The following is a 23,322-nucleotide window of genomic DNA, read 5'->3' on the forward strand; positions in this document are numbered from 1 at the left end:
CCCCGCCCCCCGATCTCCCGAGGCTCCCCCCCCACCGATCTCCCGAGGCTCCCCCCCCCCCGATCTCCCGAGGCTCCCCCCCCCCCGATCTCCCGAGGCTCCCCCCCCCCGATCTCCCGAGGCTCCCCCCTGCCCCGATCTCCCGAGCCCCGCCCCCCCGATCTCCCGAGCCCCGACCCCCGATCTCCCGAGCCCCGCCCCCCCCCGATCTCCCGAGCCCCCGCCCCCCCCGATCTCCCGAGCCCCGCCCCCCCCGATCTCCCGAGCCCCGATCTCCCGAGCCCCGCCCCCCGATCTCCCCGAGCCCCGCCCCCCCGATCTCCCGAGCCCCGCCCCCCCGATCTCCCGAGCCCCGCCCCCCGATCTCCCGAGCCCCGCCCCCCGATCTCCTCGAGCCCCACCCCCGGTCTCCCGAGGCTGGCCCCCCACCCCCCCGATCTCCCGAGGCTGGCCCCCCCCCCGAGGCTCACCCCCCCCCCCCCCGCCGATCTCCCGAGGCTCGCCCCCCCCCCCCCCCCCGCCCGATCTCCGGAGGCCCGATCTCTGGAGCCCCGCCCCCCGCCCGAGCCGGCTTCAAGAGCAGAGAGACCCCGCCCCACCGCCCGAGCCGGCTTCAAGAGCAGAGAGACCCCGCCCCCCGCCCGAGCCGGCTTCAAGAGCAGAGAGAGAGAGAGACGCCGCCGCGCAACCTACCACGTGAGGCCTGGGCCGGACTCAAGTCGCGCGCGCTGACTCCTGCCCCACCCGCCTTTACTTAGATGGCGGCGGGTTAGCGGCGCTCGGCTGAGGCCCGCCCCTCCAGCCTTCACAAAGATGGTGGCGATCGGGGGCCGCTTGTTGACTGGGGCCGGGAGGTGCCTAGCTCGGGCGTGGGTGCGGAGGAGAGGCCGAGGCTTCGAGGCCTACCTGGAAAAACGGGGAAAGGTAGGAAAATTAATGAGATTAGATAAAAGATTTAGAAAGTAATTAACTTTTTTTTAAAACAATATGGGCTAGAAATTCAGTTAGGGGCGCCCAGCTCGCCTGGGCGCCGGAATTACCGCTGTGCGCGGAGCCACTTGCGCCAGTGGGAAATTCAGTTTCAGCGCCCCAAGTGGAAGCCGGCCGCTAAACAAGGGTTTCGGCGCCCCGCTTGGGGCGCTGAAACTGAATATCGGCGTGTAAAGTGCCACAGCACCACCCGCTGCGGCACGGCAGCCTGCGGTACTGCAGGCCTTTCCCTCTCATTCTTAAGGGGGAGGTGCCTGCAACAGCGCGATCCCCGCTCGCGAGTGCCGGCAAATGAGCCCGGCACCAAGGAGAAGTGCCGGGCTCTCTGGAAACAGCCGGCAATGCGCGGGGGGCGGGTGTAGGAGGCCGGGGAAGGAGGTGCGGGCAGGCGGCCGCCGAAAAAGCGGCTGGCCGCACCGCCACCTTAACTCGCCCCACTACCGGCACAGGTAGGCCCCGTGTACCGGTCGCTGTTTGCGGCCGGCGGGGGAGGCGGGCAGCAACCAAATATGGCCAGCGGGGTGATAGCGGGGCGCTGCGCACACCGATGACATCATCAGTGGCGGCGCAGCGCTAATGGCTAACGCCGCCATTAGCGCCCCGCTAAATATCGCGGTAGGTTTGCACAGTGGCGCAAAAGCACTCTTTGGGCGCAAACCGGTGGCGCAGGCCACTGAATTTCTAGGCCTATGTGTTTTAAAAGCAACGTTTTTTTTAAAGACGCGGAAAGCGGGAAAAAGAAAGGAAAAGTTTGGAATCAAGATGGCGGCGACTCACCTCGGTTCAGAACGATAAGGCCCGCCCACACACGCACCGATTAGTTGACCGTCAGGTCACCAAAGCGTAGGATTGGTCAATCGTCCCGTCACTCGACTGTAGGAGGGCCCCGCCCGCATGCGCCAGGATCCCGGCGTACGATTGGTTGACCTCGACGTCACTCTATTGCTAATGAGCGGATAATGAGATGCTAATGAGCGGAATTTTGAACATTTTTTGGATACCACGGGCGCAATTTTTGTTCGGCCGAAACTTAAATACGCTTACGACCGTTTTGGAATAGTAAGCTTTCTTTTGATGTAACACACGCGTAGGTACGCTCTATAACTTTCGAGTGCATAGCCGGACAGACGCACACCGAAGGACAGACAGACAGATAGACAGACAGACAGACAGACAGACGTATCCGTTTATATATATAGATATCTTTAGATATAGATAGATGTATCTTTTTGGAAGAGGTGATGTTGTAACTGGAAATTGAGATGATGAAGTGAAAGAACCATTCCTTTGCAGAAATAAATGACGTAGTAGGAAAACAAAATTTCTATATATCTTTAGCTGCAAAATAATTATTGTACTACAAAAAGGATTAAAATTGAGATCAGACTATTCTGTTACGCAATCAGAAATTAATCTACAGGGTATCATCTCTAAAGTAACTTGCTGATATAGACCACAGTTACAACTGAATAAACAGGAGACCCAATTCTGCAGCCCTAGGGCTGCAAAAAGGCAATGTGGTCAGGCAGCGGTGGAATTTGGAGCTGCACCCCAAAGCACCAAGTCATCGCCACTTTTTCTGCCCATCATTCATTTTGGTAATGGGGATGAGCGCATTGTATCTGTAGATCCGTGGGTCCAGGGTTGCTAAGTGTATCAGGAGGGAATATTTTTCATTTAAAAGGCTGATTTCCTGAAGGCAATCGATCACAGAGTGATCAAATGCTTGGAGGACAAAGTGTCAATATTTTTATATTTAGTTCCCTCTTGTACCTGGGCCTGCTTACTCTGGCAAGGCACCACAGCAAATTTCTACCCCCCACCACCACCCAGGTAAATGGCCACTTTCAGCCATTTATGTAATTTCCCAGTGGAACTCCCTTTTAACTAAGGAAAATACATTTTAAAAGTACATGGTATTTCTGAGGTCTATTTAATATTCTGTTCTGCTATGCCTTTCTCATCCCATTTACAACATTGCATTCACAGCACAACTACTTTACTCATCTCATTTATATTCTGTGGAGGGGATTGAAATCACACATTGTGCTTGTTTTGTTCTTTTAAATGACACCATTTTTTATTTCGAGGCTGAAAAAAAAGTGATGGTGAGCAATGCTGTTTCCAGTTTTAAAAATAATAAAAGCTCTTCGCCGATGGCTCAATGAGTTTATCCAATTTATCTAAGCTGAGCCATCTAAACCAGGAAGGTCTCAGATTTAGTCTTTGGTCAATGCTGCATTAGCTGATCTCACCCGAGGCAGTGGTCATGATGCTACAATTGGCCTCAGCAACCTAAAGATTGGGAGGGAAAAAAATCGGCAAGGATCCCTCATCCTGATTTTTGTCCAGCAACTCCTCCTGGAAGTGTGTGCAGCTGTCATGTGTGTATAGGATTGGGCTTAGCTATGATGTTCTTTGCAGTCACTGTCAAAGCCCATATAGAGATAATCACCACTTGGACGAGGTACCTGTGAAGCCCTATCCCAGTAAGGAGTTAATGCCTTCTGGAGTGGGGAGAATAGAGAAATTTGGCAAGGAAAAAATAAAACCTATTTTTTTTTAAATAAAGTATTTCTGGCATAGTACAATGTGCCTGTTTGAGCAATTTTAAGTCTTTTGGGAAGGTTCTACAATTGTTAGTGAAATAATTTAAGTGATTAATGAAACTTTTGTACTCTCACTGCTTTTCAAACTGTGCATTTTGGTATTTCCTTTTCATAGAATTAACCATCAAAGAAATAAAGGGCAAAGAGCAAACACATTGACCTTGTCTGGAATAACATAAACATAGATGAAAATAATAACAAGTTAATTCAAAACAGCTGGACTGGCTTTCAGCTCGAACTGTACTCGGTTATAACATTTTATTTTTCTGGCTGGAAAGGTTGAGAATACAGGCTGATGTTTTCCAGACTTCACTCCATTGCTGAAGCAAAGTGTACTATAATAACTTCAAGCGCAACAATATCTTGGGACTACATAAAGTATAAAGAACTTCTCTGGAAAGACTAGAGAAAGAAATTTCAAAGAATATCTCTCTGAGAGAAGATTTTCATACTTTCTATTTGTAAATCAAAATGCAACGTCAAGGTGACCCACCATGTAGGGTCTAACAGTCAAAGGAAACAGCTTGGATGATATATCTGACAGAGATGTCGGTGACTAGCTGCCCTTGAGCTGAGTGTGGATTGGCAACCTTCCCAGTTCTGGATGCCAATCCTGATATTTGAACAGAACTCAAAAGCTCATTATTAGCCAGGGCTCAAGTTGCAGTCTGTACTGTGTTTTAGAGTTGCATTCAAGTACAGTGATTGAGATGCAACAGAAAAAGGATGCCCAGCCCAGTTGCATTGCAGCCAGCTGGAATTGGAGCCATCCGATCCTGACAGATCTTTTCCATCTCGGAAAATTGAGAGTAGGTCTTTATGAGGTAGAATGTAGACTTAAAAACAATGAATATCTCCTCTTACTGAAGAAAAATTCCTTAGGATTTTTGGGGGTATTTCTGGGTCAGTATTATCAACTCAAAAAACTTACTCCAGTCCCCAAGTCGTGGAATCACCCCTTACAACTCCATGAAGGTTTAAGGGTCAATTCACACTATGCATTTTCAGTTTTATTCTCTTTTATTTCCTGTGTCACAGTTTCTAACTTTCTGTGCCATGTCGCATCATGACACAGTGAGCCTGAAGTCATGCCTTAAATAATGCCCGCTTACATGAATTTTAACAGGTCACATGGTCATGCCTGTTAAAATGACCGGCCTTTCAGTCCTCCCACTACTGGTGGTGACATTCTGTCTCCCAGTTACGTAATGGAATCTGGCTTGCTACCACTGTTGACTTTATTTAATGTATTTGCTACTCGTATTTAATTCATTCTTTTTAAATTTTGCACTGGTATTTATTTGATTCAGTTAAAAATGGGCCCAAGTCATCAAGTCAGCCTTCAGGTAACAGGACAGCATAAATGTGGCCTGAAGAACTGAAACCCAGCTTATGGGGGAACTATCAAGCTGCTATTATTTAATTAATTTATTTGCTACCAGTATGTAACTAATTTATGTTCTCAACTTTGTCTCATTCTCCGAGCTGTGTAATATAATTTGGCTTCTTCGTCCTCTTTGGGCCTTTGTCTCTACCAGTCACCCTCCTGACTGTGCCTGCTCTTCTGCCTGCTTTGGGTCTTTTTTCTTTCCACCCTCCTTCCCAACCATGCTAGGACTTCAGCCTTCTTCAGGCCTTTTTCTCTCCCAATTCCCCACCCAACCATGCTGGGATTTCAACTCTCTTCAAAATCTGCTTCTGTGCATCCATCTGAACTCTTTACAGTTCAGTGGGCATTTTAACACTACCATAAAAATCACTATTTCTGTCAATTATTCTCTGTAACAACTATCCTATAAGTCACATCTCAAAACTTCTGAGACCTTCTGCTCCAATATATTTCACCTACCCTATTACTTTCCAGCGGGTGTCGGGGACCATTTTGGGTTACCCTGAGAATTCCACCCAGCTCACCCTTTGTAGGCCCAGCCGATCCCATGTCTGCTGAAAACAGACGTGGGCTCTTTTGTGCGCCTCTTGAAGTCCCCAAAGATGTTAAAGCTAAAAGTAATCAATCCCATTGGGAAGAATGAACCTTAAAATAGTCTTTGCATGTGTTATGAAAAGTCACATCCATTTTCTAAAACAGATGTTTTGCTGTTGTTTACCTGTGAGCACAGCAAAAACTCAAGCTGGTGGCTGTTTACAGTGTGAATCACAACTCCTGATTGCCAGCGACAAACTGAAAAGATGTCAAATTTCACATTTGTTCCCTGACGAGACCCGACAGTCATGTTGACCAAGCACAGCCATTGTGCAAAATGCTCATCTGCAGAGTTCTCAGTTAGTTAGTGTTACAATTTGAACTTTTTGAACACCATTTCTCTTCAAACAGTTGTACCAAGCTACTGAGGGATTGACTATTGCAAAAGCAAAATACTGCGGATGCTGGAAATCTGAAATAAAAACAGAAAATACTGGGAATACTCAGCAGGTCAGGCAGCATCTGTGGAGAGAGAAACAGAGTTAATGTTTCAGGTTGATGACCTTTCGTCTCTTTTTCCAGTTCTGACGGAAGGTCATCGACCTGAACTGTTAACTCTGTTTCTCTCTCCACAGATGCTGCCTGACCATAGAAACATAGAAGATAGGAGCAGGAGTAGGCAATTCGGCCCCTCGAGCCTGCTCCGCCATTCAATCAGATCATGGTTGATCATCCAAATTCAGTACCCTGTCCTTGCCTTCTCCCCATATCCCTTGATCCCTTTAGCCTTAAGAAATATATCTAACTCCTTCTTGAATATATTTAATGAATTAGCCTCCACTGCCTTCTGTGGTAGAGAATTCCATAGGTTCACCACTCGCTGGGTGAAGAAATTCCTCCTCATCTCTATCCTAAATGGCTTACCCCTTATCCTTAGACTGTGACCCCTGGTTCTGGACTCCCCGGCCATCGGGAACATCCTTCCTGCATCTAGTCTCTCTAGTCCTGTTAGAATTTTATAAGTTTCAATGAGATCCCCTCTCATTCTTCTAAATTCCAGCGAGTATAAACCCAATCGACAAAATCTCTCCTCATACGTCATTCCTGCCATCCCAGGTATCAGTCTGGTGAATCTTCGCTGCACTCCCTCCATGGCAAGAACATCCTTCCTCAGATAAGGCGACCAAAACTGTGCACAATACTCAAGATGTGGTCTCACCAAGGCCCTGTACAACTGCAGCAAGACATCCTTGTTCCTGTACTCGAACCCTCTCGCTACGAAGGCCAACATACCATTTGCCTTCTTAACCGCCTGCTGCACCTGCATGCTTACCTTCAGCGACTGGTGCACAAGGACACCCAGGTCTCTTTGCACTTCCCCTTCTCCCAATCTGTTGCCGTTCAGATAATAATCTGCCTTCCTGTTTTTGCCACCAAAGCGGATAACCTCGCATTTATCCACATTATACTGCATCTGCCATGCTTCTGCCCAATCACCCAACCTGTCCAAATCATACTGGAGTTTCTCGGCATCCTCCTCACAGCACACACGCCCACCCAGCTTTGTGTCGTCTGCCGACTTGGAGATATTACATCTAGTTCCCTCGTCTAGATCATTTATATATATTGTGAATAGCTGGGGTCCAAGGACCGATCCCTGTGGTACCCCACTAATCATTGCCTGCCACTCGGAAAAAGAGCCGTTTATTTCAACTCTTTGCTTTCTGTCTGCCAACCAGTTCTCTATCCAAGTCAGTACCTTGCCCCCAATCCCATGTGCCTTAACTTTACACGCTAATCTCTTATGCAGGACCTTATTGAAAGCCTTCTGAAAGTCCAAATACACCACATCCACTGGTTCTCCCTTATCTATTCTACCAGTTACATCGTCAAAAAATTCCAGTAGATTAGTCAAGCACGATTTACCTTTTGTAAATCCATGTTGACTTTGTCCGATCCTGTCACTGTTTTCCAAGTGTCATAGAGTCATAGAGTTATACAGCACAGAAAGAGGCCCTTCGGCCCATCGCATCCGCGCCGGCCATCAAGCCCTATCTAATCTAATCCCATTTTCCAGCATTTGGTCCGTAGCCTTGTATGCTATGGCATTTCAAGTGCTCATCCAAATGCTTCTTGAATGTTGTGAGTGTTCCTGCCTCTACCACCCTTTCAGGCAGTGAGTTCCAGATTCCAACCACCCTCTGGGTGAAAAAGCTTTTCCTCAAATCCCCTCTAAACCTCCTGCCCCTCACCTTGAATCTTTGCCCCCTTGTTATTGACCCCTCTACTAAGGGGAAAAGTTCCTTTCTATCCACCCTATCTATGCCCCTCATAATTTTGTATACCTCAATCAGGTCCCCCCTCAGCCTTCTCTGCTCCAAGGAAAACAACCCCAGCCTGTCCAGTCTTTCTTCATAGCTGAAGCGCTCCAGCCCAGGTAACATCCTGGTAAATCTCCTCTGCACCCTCTCCAAAGCAATCACATCCTTCCTACAGTGTGGCGACCAGAACTGCACACAGTACTCCAGCTGTGGCCTTACCAGTGTTTTGTACAGCTCCATCATAACCTCCCTGCTCTTATATTCTATGCCTCGGCTAATGAAGGCAAGTATCCCATATGCCTTTTTAACCACCTTATCCACCTGTTCTGCCGCCTTCAGGGATCTATGTACATGCACACCAAGGTCCCTCTGATCCTCTGTCTTTCCTAGGGTCTTACCAGTCATTGTGTATTCCCTTGCCTTGTTAGTCCGTCCAAAATACATCACCTCACACTTTTCAGGGTTAAATTTCATTTGCCACTGTTCCGCCCATCTGACCAACCCATCTATATCGTCCTGTAGCCTGAGGCTTCCTGCCTCGCTATTTACCACCCCACCAATTTTCGTGTCATCTGCGAACTTACTGATCATACCTTTTACATTCACATCCAAATCATTAATGAAGACCACAAACAGCAAGGGACCCAGCACCAATCCCTGCGGTACCCCACTGGACACAGGCTTCCAGTCACAAAAACAACCTTCCACCATCACCCTCTGCCTCCTGCCACTAAGCCAGTTTTGGATCCAATGTGCCAAGGCACCCTGGATTCCATGGGCTCTCACCTTCCTGACCAGTCTCCTATGCGGGACTTTATCAAAAGCCTTACTGAAATCCATGTAAACCACATCCACTGCACTACCCTCATCCACACACCTAGTCACCCCCTCGAAAAATTCAATCAAATTGGTCAGACATGATCTTTCCTTGACAAAGCCATGCTGGCTATCCCTAATTAATCCCTGCCTCTCCAAGTGGAGACCAATTCTGTCCCTCAGAATTTTTTCCAATAATTTCCCTACCACTGATGTTAGGCTCACTGGACTGTAATTCCCTGGTTAATCCCTACTACCTTTCTTGAATAATGCTACTACGTTAGCTGTTCTCCAGTCCTCTGGCACATCCCCTGTGGCCAGAGAGGTTCTGAAAATTTGTGTCAGAGCCCCTGCAATCTCCTCCTTTGCCTCACATAGTACTCTGCTATTACATCTTTTATAATGGACTCTAGCATTTTCCCCACTACTGATGTCAGGCTTACCAGTCTATAATTCCCCGTTTTCTCTCTACCACCTTTTTTGAATAGTGGGGTAACATTAGCTACCCTCCAATCCATGGGAACTGTTCCAGAGTCTGTCAAATTTTGGAAGATGACCAGCAATGCATCTACTATTTCTAGGGCCACTTCCTTAAGTACCCTAGGCTGTAGATTATCAGGCCCTGGGGATTTATCGGCCTTCAATCCCGTCAATGTCCCTAACACCATTTCCCTACAAATACTGATTTCTTTCAGTTCCTCCCTCTCATTAGACCCTATGTTCCCCGACATCTCTGGGAGGTTATTTGTGTCCTCCTTTGTGAAGACAGAACCAAAGTATGTATTTAATTGGTCTGCCATTTCTTTGTTCCCCATTATAAATTCCCCTGATTCTGACTGCAAGGGGCCTACGCTTGACTTTACCAATCTTTTTCTTTCACATATCTATAAAAGCTTTTACAGTCAGTTTTTATGTTCCCTGCAAGCTTACTCTCATACTCTATTTTCCCCCTCTTAATTAATCCCTTTGTCCTCCTTTGCTGAATCCTAAACTGCTCCCAATCCTCAGGTTTACTGCTTTTTCTGGCCAATTTATATGTTCTCTCCTTGGATCTTATGCTATCCCTAATTCCCCTTGTTAGCCACGGTTGAGTCACCTTTTTTGTTTTATTTTTATGCCAAACAGGGATGAACAAATTCTGTAGTTCATCCATGCGATCTTTGAATGTTTACCATTGCCTATCCACCGTCAACCCTTTGAGTAACATTCCCCAATCAACCCTACCCAACTCGCGCCTCATACCATTGTAGTTTCCATTATTTAAATTCAGGACCCTAGTCTCTGAGTCTACTACTTCACTCTCCATCTTAATGAAGAATTCTATCATATTATGACCAAAGCTACCCCTTGTGTACCTCCCTTGTCCCGGATTGTGGCTACCAAACCTGTCTGGTAGGGGTCCCAAAACTCTCCTTCCCTAGCTCTCTGCTTTGCCAATTCATCTGCCCTTTGATTTCCCTCCCTCATGGGTTCTGTCTTCGAATGGGCCTTAACCTTATGGATATAGACCTTCCCTTCCTCCTCTATGGCTGTCGATTTTCTCCAGCAGAGGCTTGATTGCCAGGGGTCTCCCGTCGGCGGAGGTGTATCCCCGACGGGACCAGATGGCCAGGTACTCCGGGACAAGGGAGGTACATGATGTGCCTCAATAATTCCGAGACTCGATGTTAGCGAAACAAAACAAGGCTTTTATTAACTTAGAAAGTAACACGTAAGAGAGAGAGGTATCTTCCTTCTGGAGACTGAGGCCAGACTGAGCTAGCTTACAAAAGGGGCCAGGTATGGGCGGAGCCCTACACACACAGCACATTCCAGCACATTCCAATAAACAATACAATGAGGACTGGGGGAAGGGAAATGACACTGAAACCGACCACAGTCACAGGCAGTGATGAATGGAATATTTCATCACATTCACCCCTTCTATAGATTTAGTCTGTTCGGGGGTTTGATAGTCCTCTGCGACCGACGTGGCTGTTGTGGTGCCGCGGGTGTCGGCTGGGTGTCCCCGGTAGTCTCCTGGGTCTCTGCCAGGGGTGCCGCCAGGGTTGTTGAAGGGGTAGTTGGTGGGGGTGCCGTAGGTCGATGTTCTTCCGGGGGTGATGAAAGAGTAGTGGGTGGGTAAGAGTTGCTGTGATCGTTGTTGCTGCTATTGCCGTGGTTGTTGTCGATGTCGGCTGGGGCGACGTCTTTTATGGACACGGTGTCCTCCCTTCCGTCGGCGTGCCGGACATATGCGTATTGGGGGTTGGCGTGGAGTAGGTGTACTGGCTCCACGAGAGGGTCCGTCTTGTGGCCCCTCACATGCCTTCGCACGAGTACCGGACCTGGGGTGGAGAGCCATGACGGCATGGATACGCCTGAGGTGGATTTCCGGGGAAAGACAAACATTCGTTCATGAGGCGTGGCATTAGTGGCCGTACACAATAGCGACCGTATCGAATGGAGCACATCCGAGAGGACTTCCTGCCAGCGGGAGATAGGGAGGCCCTTGGTCCTTAGAGCTAGAGTGACTGCTTTCCATACTGTCCCGTTCTCTCGCTCCACTTGGCCGTTACCCCGGGGGTTGTAGCTGGTGGTACGGCTCGTGGCGATCCCCTTGGACAGCATGTACTGGCGTAGCTCTTCACTCATGAAGGACGCCCCCCCTATCCGTATGGATGTAGCTCGGCATACCGAACAGGCAGAACAGGCTGTTGAGGCATTTAATGACCGTGGCGCTGGTCATGTCTGGGCAGGGGAAGGCGAATGGGAACCGAGAGTATTCGTCCACAATGTTCAGGAAGTAAACATTGCGATCGACGGACGGGAGGGGGCCCTTGAAATCTAAGCTGAGCCGCTCAAAGGGCCGTGTAGCTTTGATTAAGTGGGCTCTATCTGGGCGGTAGAACCGAGGCTTGCACTCAGCGCAAGTGCGGCAGTTCCTGGTCAGAGACCGAACTTCCTCAATCGAGTAGGGTAAGTTACGGGACTTTATGAAGTGGAACAGCCGCGTGACCCCTGGGTGGCAGAGGTCGTTGTGGAGGGTCTGTAGCCGATCCCCGGTGGCGCTGGCACACATCCCTCGTGAGAGGGCGTCAGGGGATTCGTTAAGGGCCCCTGGCCGGTAAATGATGTCGTACTCGAAGGTGGAGAGCTCGATCCGCCACCTAAGAATCTTATCATTTTTAATCTTCCCCCTCTGTTTATTATTGAACATAAACGCTACCGACCGCTGGTCGGTAAGTAGGGTGAAGCGTTTGCCGGCTAGGTAGTGGCGCCAGTGGCGCACTGCCTCCACGATGGCTTGGGCCTCCTTTTCCACGGAGGAGTGTCTGATCTCGGGCCCTTGGAGGGTCCTCGAGAAGAAAGCTACGGGCCGCCCCGCCTGGTTGAGGGTGGCCGCCAAGGCGAAGTCAGACGCATCACTTTCCACTTGAAATGGAGTGTTCTCGTCCACTGCCTGTAGCGTGGCCCGCTCAATATCCTGCTTAATGCTTTTGAAGGCGGCGTGGGCCTCAGCAGAGAGCGGAAAAGAGGATGCTTTCAAGAGGGGGCGGGCTTTGTCGGAGTAGTTGGGGACCCATTGGGAATAATAAGAAAATAACCCCAGGCACCTTTTCAGGGCTTTGGGAGTGTTGGGCAGGGGCAGCTCCCGTAGGGGGCGCAATCGGTCGGGGTCTGGTCCGATTTCCCCATTCTCCACCACGCTGCCTAGTATGCAGAGGCGCGTGGTGTTGAAAACGCACTTGTCCTCGTTGTAGGTGAGGTTGAGTTTTTGTGCGGTTTCCAGGAACCTCTCGAGGTTCGAGTCGTGATCCTGCTGATTGTGGCCGCAGATGGTGACGTTGTCGAGGTAGGGGAAGGTTGCCTGCAAGTGGTGGTCATCGACCATGCGGTCCATCTCCCTCTGAAAAACCGAGACCCCATTCGTCACCCCAAAGGGGACTCTGAGGAATTGGTAGAGGCGTCCGTTCGCCTCGAAGGCGGTGTACGGGCGGTCCTCTGGTCTGATAGGGAACTGGTGGTACGCTGACTTGAGGTCGATGGTGGAGAACACCCGGTATTGGGCGATTTGGTTCACCATTTCTGATATGCGGGGTAGCGGGTAGGCGTCTAGTTGGGTGTACCTGTTGATCGTTTGGCTATAGTCGATCACCATCCATTTCTTCTCGCTATCCCTTACCACTACCACTTGGGCGCGCCACGGGCTGTTGCTGCGTTCAATAATGCGCTCTTTCAGGAGCCTGTCTACCTCGGTCGCGATAAACCGCCTGTCCTCCCAGCTGTACCTCCTGCTTTTGGTCGCTATTGGCCGGCAGTTAGGGGTAAGGTTCGCGAATAGCGAAGGCGGCTTTACCTTCAGGGTAGCCAGACCGCACACTGTGAGGGGCAGCTGGGACCCACCGTACTTGAGCGTGATGCTTTGGTGGTTGCACTGGAAATCCAGGCCCAAGATCACGCTCGCACATAGGTTCTTCATGATTAATACTTTAAAATTATCGTATACAGTTCCGTTAACGCCCAATTGTACCGTGCAGTAACCCAGAATGGTCGATGTCTGGGTTTTATCAGCCATGGAGATGGTACCCTGAGCAGGGACCACCTTTAGGGAGAGTTGCTGTGCCAGTTCAGGGTGGATAAAACTCTCCGTGCTTCCACTGTCAATTAAACATTTAACCCGGCACCCGTTTACCTCGATGTCCACCATTGATTTGGATAGCGGGTGCGGCCTGGTCTGGTCCACTGTGACCGATGCCACTGTAGGGCCCTGATCGATACAAGATGGCGTCCACGCTGTCTGCTCATAAGATGGCGGACCCCACGAGGTCGGGCAAGATGGCGTCCAAGATGGCCGCTCCCACGGCGCACACGCGGCGGTGGCGGGTTTTCCGGCGGTTGGTTTTCCGGCGGGGTTCCCTCTGCACACCTTCCCGAAGTGCCCCTTCTTACTGCACTTAAAGCAGGTGGTGCCTTTCGCCGGGCACAGGTTTCTGGTGTGTTTTGGCTGCCCGCAGAGGTAGCAGTTGGGTCCCTGACGCGTCGCGGCTGTCGTAGGGCTTCTGGGGGGAGAGCGGGGCCCCGCCGGTGTCGGGCTGCCGGGTGGGGAAGATGCCTTCCAAGATGGCGGCGCCCTCGGTGCACACGTGGCGGCGCGGACGGCGCGGGCTGAGGAGTAGGCGTCCGAGTTTCTCTGGGCCACATCCAGGGATCGCGCAGTGTCCGCAGCCTGTTTCAGGTCCAACCCTGTTTTTTCCAGCAGTCTTTGCCGGATGTAAGTGGAGCTGAGGCCTGTGATAAAGGCATTGCGAACAAGCTCGTCAGTGTACACTGCGGCTTTTACATCTCGGCACTTGCAGTCTTTGCCAAGCATTTTCAGGGTGCTTAGGAACTCCTCCACCGATTCCCCAGGTCGCTGTGCGCGAGTAGCGAGCAGATGCCTAGCATACACCTCATTCGTAGGCTGCTGGTAATGCGCCTTTAAGATGTCGCAGGCGGCCAGGTACGTGTCGGCGTCTTGGATGAGGGGGTAAACCCGGTGGCTTACCCAATTCCGCAGAATTCCGAGTCTCATCCTCGCAGCGTCCGTAGCGTCTTTGACGGCTGCGGAATTGTCCAGGAAGAATTCCATACACTCAAACCAGTGTCCAAAGCGTGCTGATGCGTCCGGAGCATGTTGATCCAAATCCAAACGTTCGGGTTTCAGGAGTTGATCCATAGTGTTGAAAAATAAGTTAATAAAATTGATGTGCCTCAATAATTCCGAGACTCGATGTTAGTGAAACAAAACAAGGCTTTTATTAACTTAGAAAGTAACACGTAAGAGAGAGAGGTATCTTCCTTCTGGAGACTGAGGCCAGACTGAGCTAGCTTACAAAAGGGGCCAGGTATGGGCGGAGCCCTACACACACAGCACATTCCAGCACATTCCAATAAACAATACAATGAGGACTGGGGGAAGGGAAATGACACTGAAACCGACCACAGTCACAGGCAGTGATGAATGGAATATTTCATCACAGTACACAAGGGGTAGCTTTGGTCCCGGACCTAAAGCAGGCCCAGGTATGGGATCCCATCCTCAGAGCCGTCTTGAACGCGCTCACAAAAGGGGAGAAAGTAGAGGGCCCATACGGTACAGCAGCCATCACCATCAATGAAGGCATGCTGTTCAGGGGGGAGCAATGGGTAGTGCCGCAGCAGCACCAAAGGGAATTCCTCCAACTGGCCTATGAGGGTCCAGGAGCGGGGCATCCTGGGCCTGAGGCCACCTGGCAGCAGGTGGAGCAGGCAGGATGGTGGCCAGGACTGAGGGAACAGGTCCGCGAGTTCTGTGCCAGCTGTCTGGTGTGGGCTGCCAATAACCCTGACCCCCAGAAAAGGAAGGTATCTTTGGGACACACCAGGAGGGTAGAGGGACCATGGCAGTCGATTCGGATCCATTACATCGGGCCCCTACCCACCGCCCAGGGAGGCTACAAGTATTGCCTAGTCCTGGTGGATGTGTTCTCAAAGTGGGTAGAAGCTTTTCCCTGCCGTACAGCTACCGCATTGGGTACAGCCAAGATCCTGGTCAGGGAAGTGTTCTCACGATGGGGACTCCCACAGTATGTGTAGTCTGACCAAGGAAGTCACTTTACCGGATAGGTCATGCAAGAGACCCTCATGGTACTCGGCATTGAAGGGAAATGGCACGTCGCCTACAACCCACAGTCGTCGGGTCCTGTAGAGCGTTTAAACCGCACTATAAAAGAAAAGCTGCGCAAGGAGATGGGAGACTCGCCCAAAAAGTGGGTGGAAGTCTTACCGCTGGTCCTAATGGGGATCCGAGCCAGCCAGTCAAAAAGCATGGGGTATTCTGCACACAAGCCCATGACTGGCAGGGTTATGCGGACCCCCACCCATGTGCTAGCCCCGGTGCTCACGGAAGGTCAGCTCAGAGAGGTGAACCAGGACAGTTTTGTCATGAATCTGTTTGAACACCTTAAACAGATTCACTGGCAAGCTGCTAGCAACATGGGAAAAATCGGAGTAACCGATTGCTGGTAGAACCCAACAGGCACCACGAGTGGGAGATAGGGGATCAGGTCATGGTAAGGAACTTTGCCCGGTTGGGAAGTTTCGAACCATTGTATATGGGGCTGTACAGCATTGTGGACAAGGCAAGCCCCATGGTGTATGCCGTCTGTTGTGTCGGTACCTTTCTACCTAGACACAATTTAGGACTCAGAACTCAGAGATTCAAACATGAAGTGCTTTATTGGAAGAAAAGGAAGTTCTGGAAAGTTCCGAACAAAGAGAGCTAAACTTAACCAAGAGAATACCCAACCATTTATCTCCTGTGACAGCGCCACCACAGGTGGGAGGAGAACACACAATAGAACACACAATACATAACATTTCCTCCCCTCTTAAATGGAAGGTCCACATTATTCCTCAATAGGTAAGTTACTTTCAATACACTCAACTAACCTAAGGTAGAGGTAGACTGCCTCAAACCCTGACTTTACCCTGGGGTTTATTCTGCCCCAGTCGTGTGGGTAAGTCACTAAGCCTACAGATCCAAGCGTCTTGGAGGCCGCCGCTCTCTGACAGGATACCGGCGGTCATCGCTGGCTTCCACAGCAGTAGGCATTGACACAGGCCTGGATGGAGAAGGTGCCTGTGTCAGTTGAAAGTCAGGAGTTTGCACAGGTGGAACAGTCTCTTTGACTTCCTGTGTTGGAGAAGAGCACTGTGGCAAAGGATGCTGGTTTGCGGTATCATTCGGAAACAGTTCAGGCCAACCAGCCGTTGGAGCCTCTGTGGCTGTCTCTGCTCCTAGCAACAGTTGATCTGTGTGTCTTCTCCAGACGACGTCCTCAGCAGTCTCAACCGTGTAAGACACAGGGCCCGTCTGCGCGATCACCGTAGCAGGAACCCATTTCGGTCCAGTGTTGTAGTTTCGAGCTAGGACGTGCTCTCCCGGATGAAACCGTCTCTCCTTGGCTCTTTTCTCTCTCTTTTCAACTTGAGCTTGTTGTTGACGATGGACAATCTGCTCTGCCCTTGGAGGTTTGAGTAAGTCAAAACTTGGCCGCAACTGCCTCTTCATCATGAGCGAAGCGGGGGAAGTTTTGGTTGTGGCATGCGGCTCGTTCCTGTAGGACAACAGGAAGCTGTTCAGATGTTGGTGGATTGAGCCCTGACCTTGCGATGCCTTCAAGGCGTGCTTCAAAGTTTGCACGAACCTTTCTGACTGGCCGTTAGTAGAGGGATGATAGGGCGCAGACCTGATGTGTTGGACACCATTCACATGCAGGAAGGTTGCAAACTCCTGTGATACAAATTGTGGACCATTGTCACTTACGAGTTGTTCCGGTGAGCCATAACGGCTGAACATCTCACCAAGTTTCTCAATTGTTTTCTCTGCCGTGGTAGACCTCATCACAACGACCTTCGGCCACTTGCTACGAGCGTCCACAACCACCATAAACATCTTCCCTTCGAAAGGACCGGCGAAGTCCACATGTACTCGCTGCCACACTTCTGCAGGCCAATCCCAGGGGTGTAGGGTTGCCAGCTGTGGAACATTCCGGACCCTTTGACATGGGGAACATGTTTTGGCTTTCTCCTCAATATTCCCATCGAGACCTGGCCACCAGAAATAGCTTCTTGCCATTTCCTTCATCCGAACCATCCCACCGTGGCCTGTATGAAGTTGTTGCAGTATAGGTTCCCTCAGAGGTGGCGGAATGATGACACGGCGTCCCCAAAGAAGACAACCTGCCTGGACGGAGAGCTCATTTCTTTTTGAAACGTAAGGTTTCAAACTAGGAGAATCTCCTATCGCTCTCCCTCGAATGACATCGTCCATTACCTCAGACAGGACTGGATCGTTGCGGGTGTACCTTCGCACCTGAACTGCAGTGACAGGTGCTCCCTCCACTTGTCTAAAGTAGAAGATGTCTATCTGACGAGGCTCTGGGGGAGTAACAGGCAAGGGTAGCCTCGAGAGACCGTCTGCGTTGCCGTGCAAGTCTGATTTGCGATATTTGATGTCGTATGTGTGTCCTGACAACAGTAAAGCCCACCTTTGCATCCTGCTTGCAGCGAGAGACGGAATTCCGGTGTGGGGCCCGAAGATTGAAGTCAATGGACGGTGGTCTGTCAGGAGTGTGAACCTTCTCCCAAACAGGTACTGATGAAATTTTCGAATTCCAAAAACGATTCCCAAGGCCTTGCGCTCGATCTGCGCATAGTTACTCTCGGCCTTGTTCAAGGTGCATGATGCGAAGGCGATAGGTTTCTCTTCACCCGAAGGCATGATGTGGGATATGACTGCTCCCACACCATATGGTGATGCATCACATGCTAGCTGCACGGGTAGCTTTGGGTCGAAGTGTGTCAGGACCTCCGAATTCAGCAATGCTTTCTTTGCTTGGGCGAAAGCTTCGTTGCACAGTTCAGTCCATTTCCATGTTTTGCCTTGACATAGCAACTGATGTAACGGCTTCAGCAATGTTGCTAAGTCTAGAATAAACTTCCCATAGTAGTTAAGTAGCCCCAGAAATTAACGTAACTGGCTCACATTCTGGGGTGCTGGGGCCTCCACGATCGCCTTGACCTTTGGCGGCGCCTTATGCAGGCCAGTAGCATCAATCACATGCCCCAGGTACTCAACTGAAGGCTGAAAGAATTCACATTTGTCTTTACGAACTCTGAGTCCGTACTTTTTCAGTCGTTGTAGTGTCGCATCCAAGTTCAGAAGATGATCCTCATTTGTCCCAGTGACAAGGATGTCGTCCAGGTAGCACTGGACTCCTGGCAGTCCATTCAAAATCTGATCCAATGCCCTTTGGAATAGAGCAGGGGCCGACGTAATTCCAAACGGAAGGCGGCAGTACCTGTATAGCCCCTTGTGTGTCACAATTGTCAGCAGCTCCTTTGATTTGTCATCGACATGCATTTGTAGATAAGCCTGGCATAAGTCTATTTTGCTGCTCTTTTGCCCTCCGGCCAGGCCCGTAAAAAGATCATCAATGAGGGGAAGAGGGTACTGTTCCACAGACAGCACCGGGTTAATAGTCACTTTAAAATCCCCGCAGATTCAAACAGATCCATCCTTTTTCAGGACAGGAACAATGGGTGTGGCCCATTTGCTCACGCTCACAGGCTCCAGGACTCCATTCTCGACTAAGGCCTCCAAGTTAGCCTCAACTTTTGGCCTAATTGCATAGGGCACAGGTCGGGCTTTGTGAAACTTCGGCTTGCTGTCAGGTTTAATGTCCAGTCTCACACTGATCTTTTTCATGCTCCCAAGTTCCCCATTGAAGAGTTCTGCATGTTTGTTTAACACTGCAGTCAGACCTGACTCCCCTTTTGACATCATGCGGACTGCAGGCCAGTCCAGCGTGATTTTCTCTAGCCACGCACGTCCCAGTAGTGATGGGTAATTTCCCTTTACCACATATAGTGGCAGTTTTGCAGTCTGTCCATTCAATTTAACTGTCACCTCAAAGACGCCTCTCATGGCCACAGGTTCACCGGTATACGTCTTTAGCACAATGTTTGTTGGCTGAAGGGTAAGATGCTTTAGCATTTTGTTGTAGACAGTGTCTGAAACAAGGGACACAGCCGCGTCTGTGTCCACCTCCATCCGCACTGATTGTCCCTCCACCAGTGGTGACACCCAGTAGCCATTTGAATCACCTGCAACCGTCAGTATATGCACCTCTTCCTCCTCAGAGGTGTCGCTCCCCTCTGTTTTGCTTGTTCCATCACACTGCACTGAATGAACACTCTTTTTCCTCTCTTGTCCAAATACAGACATTTTGCTTCCATGCTTCCCAGCTCTGTCTGTTCTTTTTTTACCTCTACAGGCGCGTTCAATGTGACCCTTTTTGCCACAATTTCAGCATTCCAGCTCTGTACGCCAGCAGTCATTAGCGTGATGGCCCATTTTCCCACAACGGTAACATGTGCCGTTCCGTGCACCTTTAGGCTCAGACGACACCTTGTGAACTCTCCCTGTTGAACTCAACTGGTGAGCCTCCTTTTCCGCCATCTCCATGGAGACACTAACTTCAATGGCCTTTTCAAGAGTAAGGTTGTCCTCAGTAAGAAGGCGCTTCAGTGTGGCTGCATTTTGCAGACCACACACAAGTCTGTCTCTAATGGTGTCATTCAGCACCTCCTTGAACTGGCAGTGTTCCGACAACCTTTTTAAAGCAGCAATAAACATCGTCACTGATTCCCCCTCCTCTTGATTCCGTTTGTGAAATCTAAATCTCTCAGCAATAACCAGAGGTTTTGGTGAAAAATGTGCTCCAAGAATTTCCACTAGTTGCTTATATGTTTTAGTTCCTGGCTTATCTGGCTGCACGAGGCTGCGAAGTAAATTGAAAGTCTTCGGCCCGATTACACTCAAAAAGGTAGGCACGGCCTTTTCATTTGCCACCGCATTCGCCAATACAAAATAGTCAAAACGTTCCGTATATGCGCTCCATTGCTCCACATTTTCATCAAAATCACCGATGTTTCCTAATATAGTAGCCATCTCACATTTCAAATTAAATTTTCTGTTTACTCACTGCACCCGTAACGTACGCAGATTCATCCGCTCCTCGTCGCCACTTGTGTCGGTACCTTTCTACCTAGACACAATTTAGGACTCAGAACTCAGAGATTCAAACATGAAGTGCTTTATTGGAAGGAAAGGAAATTCTGGAAAGTTCCGAACAAAGAGAGCTAAACTTAACCGAGAGAATACCCAACCATTTATCTCCTGTGACAGCGCCACCACAGGTGGGAGGAGAACACACAATAGAACACACAATACATAACACCGTCAAGATGCCCTGCCGCACAAAGTGGTTCCACATTAATCAGTGCAAGCTGTTTAAGACTGAGAGTGGAGAACGGTCAGCAAGGGTTAACGCAATAAAGCTAGAGAGCAGCAGCCTGCAGCTGTGTCGGGTTCACAGACAGCAAGGGTGGGGGCAGTGACATGTGTGACTGGAGAGGCCCTCCCACCAATTAAGTGGGACTCAGGTACACTCCCAGTAGCCGGAGCCTTAAGAAGGTCTCCTCGCATACCACAGCCTAAACTACCATGGTCACCCGAGTATCATTTTCAACGGTCCAGCCCCAGGAGAACCCTTAACAAAAGGGGAAAACCCGAGGTCAGGGACAAGTCTAAGGACACAGATCCCCAGCCTACAGCCTCCAAAGGTGAGGGACTCACAGGAGAGGTAGTGTTGGGCAAAGAGAGAGAGAAGGGTCCCCATCCTGCGGCATCAAGCTGCGGGGAACCCACAGGACAGGATAGGGACTCAGTAGCCACACAGAAAGGGGTAGTGTGCTGCAACACAGGAGGGCACGCTCCCCCGATTAACTGGGATTCTGGGAAACTCCCAGGTCTTTTAAGGAAGACTCTCCGGGTCCGGTGGCACAGGTCACCTTATGCCCAGGCGTACAAGCTGCCCAGATTCCACAAAAGGCAGAGGCCTAACAGTAATTAGCCTGGCCGCCCGGAGACGGGTGGTGGATGTATATAGCTTTCTGAAGTATTTTAAGAATGTTTTTACAGTTTCTTAAGTAGTTTTGGAATTTAATAGTTTAATTTTAGTTTAGGATAAGTTTAAGTTTTGGAAATTTTGATAACTGTGTCAGGCCAGAGAACCTTCTCGGGACATGACTATTTTGTTTGTGTGTCACTACAGAAAGGAAATCGGGATGAAAAAGGTTCTGCTCCTGCTCGCCCTGGTAGGGGTGAGCATCGGTGATCGAGGAGACGTGGAGAACTCCCACATCAATGGGTGCTCGGGAGAGAGAGTGTGATGATCAATAACATGTCATTCTAGAATAGTACACTGGATGGAGCCGTAGAGCTGTATGTTTAGTTGTATGTGTTTAAGACTACACTACCCACGATGCACTAGGCTACCCAGAAGGCAGTAGTCAAGATGGCTGCCTGCACACAGAAGTACACATGCTGAATCTCTACAGATGCTGTACCTAGAGAACGTGTACTGAATAAATGACTAGCTAGAAGCTAGCTGTTCATAATAAGAATGTCGAGTTATTAATGAACATAACATGGTACCAGGATTGGTGAAGATCTGCTCAAAATTGTGAAACGCGACATGGAGAATTTGAAGCCGCCGGAGTTTTTGAATCTCATGGGAAATGTCGACTACAATTGGCGGACTTTCAAACAACAATTCAAACTCTACATTGCTGCCATCGGATTCGGTACGAAGCCAGACGCAAGGAAAATAGCGTTGCTGCTCACGGTTGCAGGCCCACAGGCGATAGAGGTACTTAATACATTTGTATTCAATCCAGAGGAGAACAGAGAAAAATTAGACGATGTGCTAAAGAAATTTGATACAAATTGTTCTCCCAAAAAGAATGAAACCTATGAAAGATACATGTTCCGTTCAAGGGCACAACAGCAAAATGAGACTTTTGATAGCTTTGTGACCGATCTGAAACTGAAAGCACAGACATGTAATTTCTCTGAGCTGAAAGCATCCATGATTCGTGACCAGATTGTGTTTGGTATTCATGATGAAAAAGTCAGGGAACGTCTGTTGAGAGAAATCAAACTAACATTGGAAAATGCTGTGAAAATATGCCAAGCCAGCGAGCTAGCTCAAAAGCATGCGAAGACTTTCAGTGAAATCAATAATGATGCGATTGTAGTCAGTGCTGCTGTCGGTGCTGTGTCCTACAAAGGAAAGAAACGTGGGCAGAACAGAAATGAAAAGCAATCGGAGGATGACATTTTTAATTGTAAACGCTATAGTTACAAACACCAGCTAAAACAATGCCCAGCGATTGGAAAAATGTGCACAAAATGTCATGGAAAGAATCACTTTGCCAAACAATGCTTTTCAAAAGTAAAAACAAAGAAAGGGCAACAAGTCCAAGTCAATGTGATTGAGGACACTGACTTAAGTGAGACATTTTTTGTAGGAATGGTGTCATGTGACAATATAGAAAAGGATGCAGAAAATGTGCAGCCCTCAGGAATAAACAATGCTGAACATAAAGTTAATGCAGTAAAAGAGGACAAATGGATGATCCCACTGCAGGTAAATGGAGCATTAGTTACATTGAAACTAGACACTGGGGCAAAAGCAAACTTAATCAGTATGAGTGACATTAAAAACATGAAAGAAAAGCCCAAAATACAGAAAAAGTCAGTACTACTGAAGAGTTATAATCGACAGAAAATAGATAGCTTAGGTGTATGCAGACTTAAAGTGACAGTCAAAGACAAAGTGCATCATCGGCCTCGGGTGACTGTCTGTGTGGAGTTTGCACATTCTCCCCGTGTTTGCCTGGGTTTCCTCCGGGTGCTCCGGTTTCCTCCCATAGTCCAAAGATGTGTGGGTTAGGTTGATTGGCTATGATAAATTGACCCTTAGTGTTAGGGGGATTAAATACATGGGGTTACGGGGATAGGGTGGGATATGTGTTGGTGTAGGGGTTACGGGGATCGGGTGGGATATGTGTCGGTGCAGGCTCGATGGGCCAAAATGGCCTCTATCTGCACTGTGGGGTTTCTGTGATTCTGTGATCTCATGTTTTCTGTTGTGGTTGAAGGACTTGATTCACTACTAGGTGACAAAGCTTGTGAAGACTTAGAACTGGTCAAGAGAGTCTACCGTATAAACTGTGCCATAAGCAGACC

General features: G+C 49.4%; 1 protein-coding gene across 1 annotated transcript; it reads left to right on the top strand.

Annotated features, from left to right (window-relative positions):
* The first annotated feature begins 656 nt into the window (after positions 1 to 656).
* Positions 657 to 23,111, top strand: LOC147117341 (uncharacterized). The gene is made up of 2 exons (XM_085988261.1): positions 657 to 924; positions 21,344 to 23,111. The coding sequence occupies exon 2, from the start codon at positions 21,767 to 21,769 to the stop codon at positions 23,024 to 23,026; it is 1,260 nt and encodes a 419-aa protein (XP_085844387.1). The 5' UTR covers positions 657 to 924; positions 21,344 to 21,766; the 3' UTR covers positions 23,027 to 23,111.
* The last annotated feature ends 211 nt before the right edge of the window (positions 23,112 to 23,322 follow it).

The sequence above is a fragment of the Somniosus microcephalus genome, chromosome 5 (assembly GCF_052327205.1).
Source record: "Somniosus microcephalus isolate GS21.2 chromosome 5, FLI_Smic_1.0, whole genome shotgun sequence".
Taxonomy (NCBI): domain Eukaryota; kingdom Metazoa; phylum Chordata; class Chondrichthyes; order Squaliformes; family Somniosidae; genus Somniosus; species Somniosus microcephalus.

What these genes read in the sequence shown, in the direction of transcription:
- LOC147117341 (XM_085988261.1), top strand. Translation starts at nt 21,767, where the DNA reads ATGGAGAATTTGAAGCCGCCGGAGTTTTTGAATCTCATGGGAAATGTC.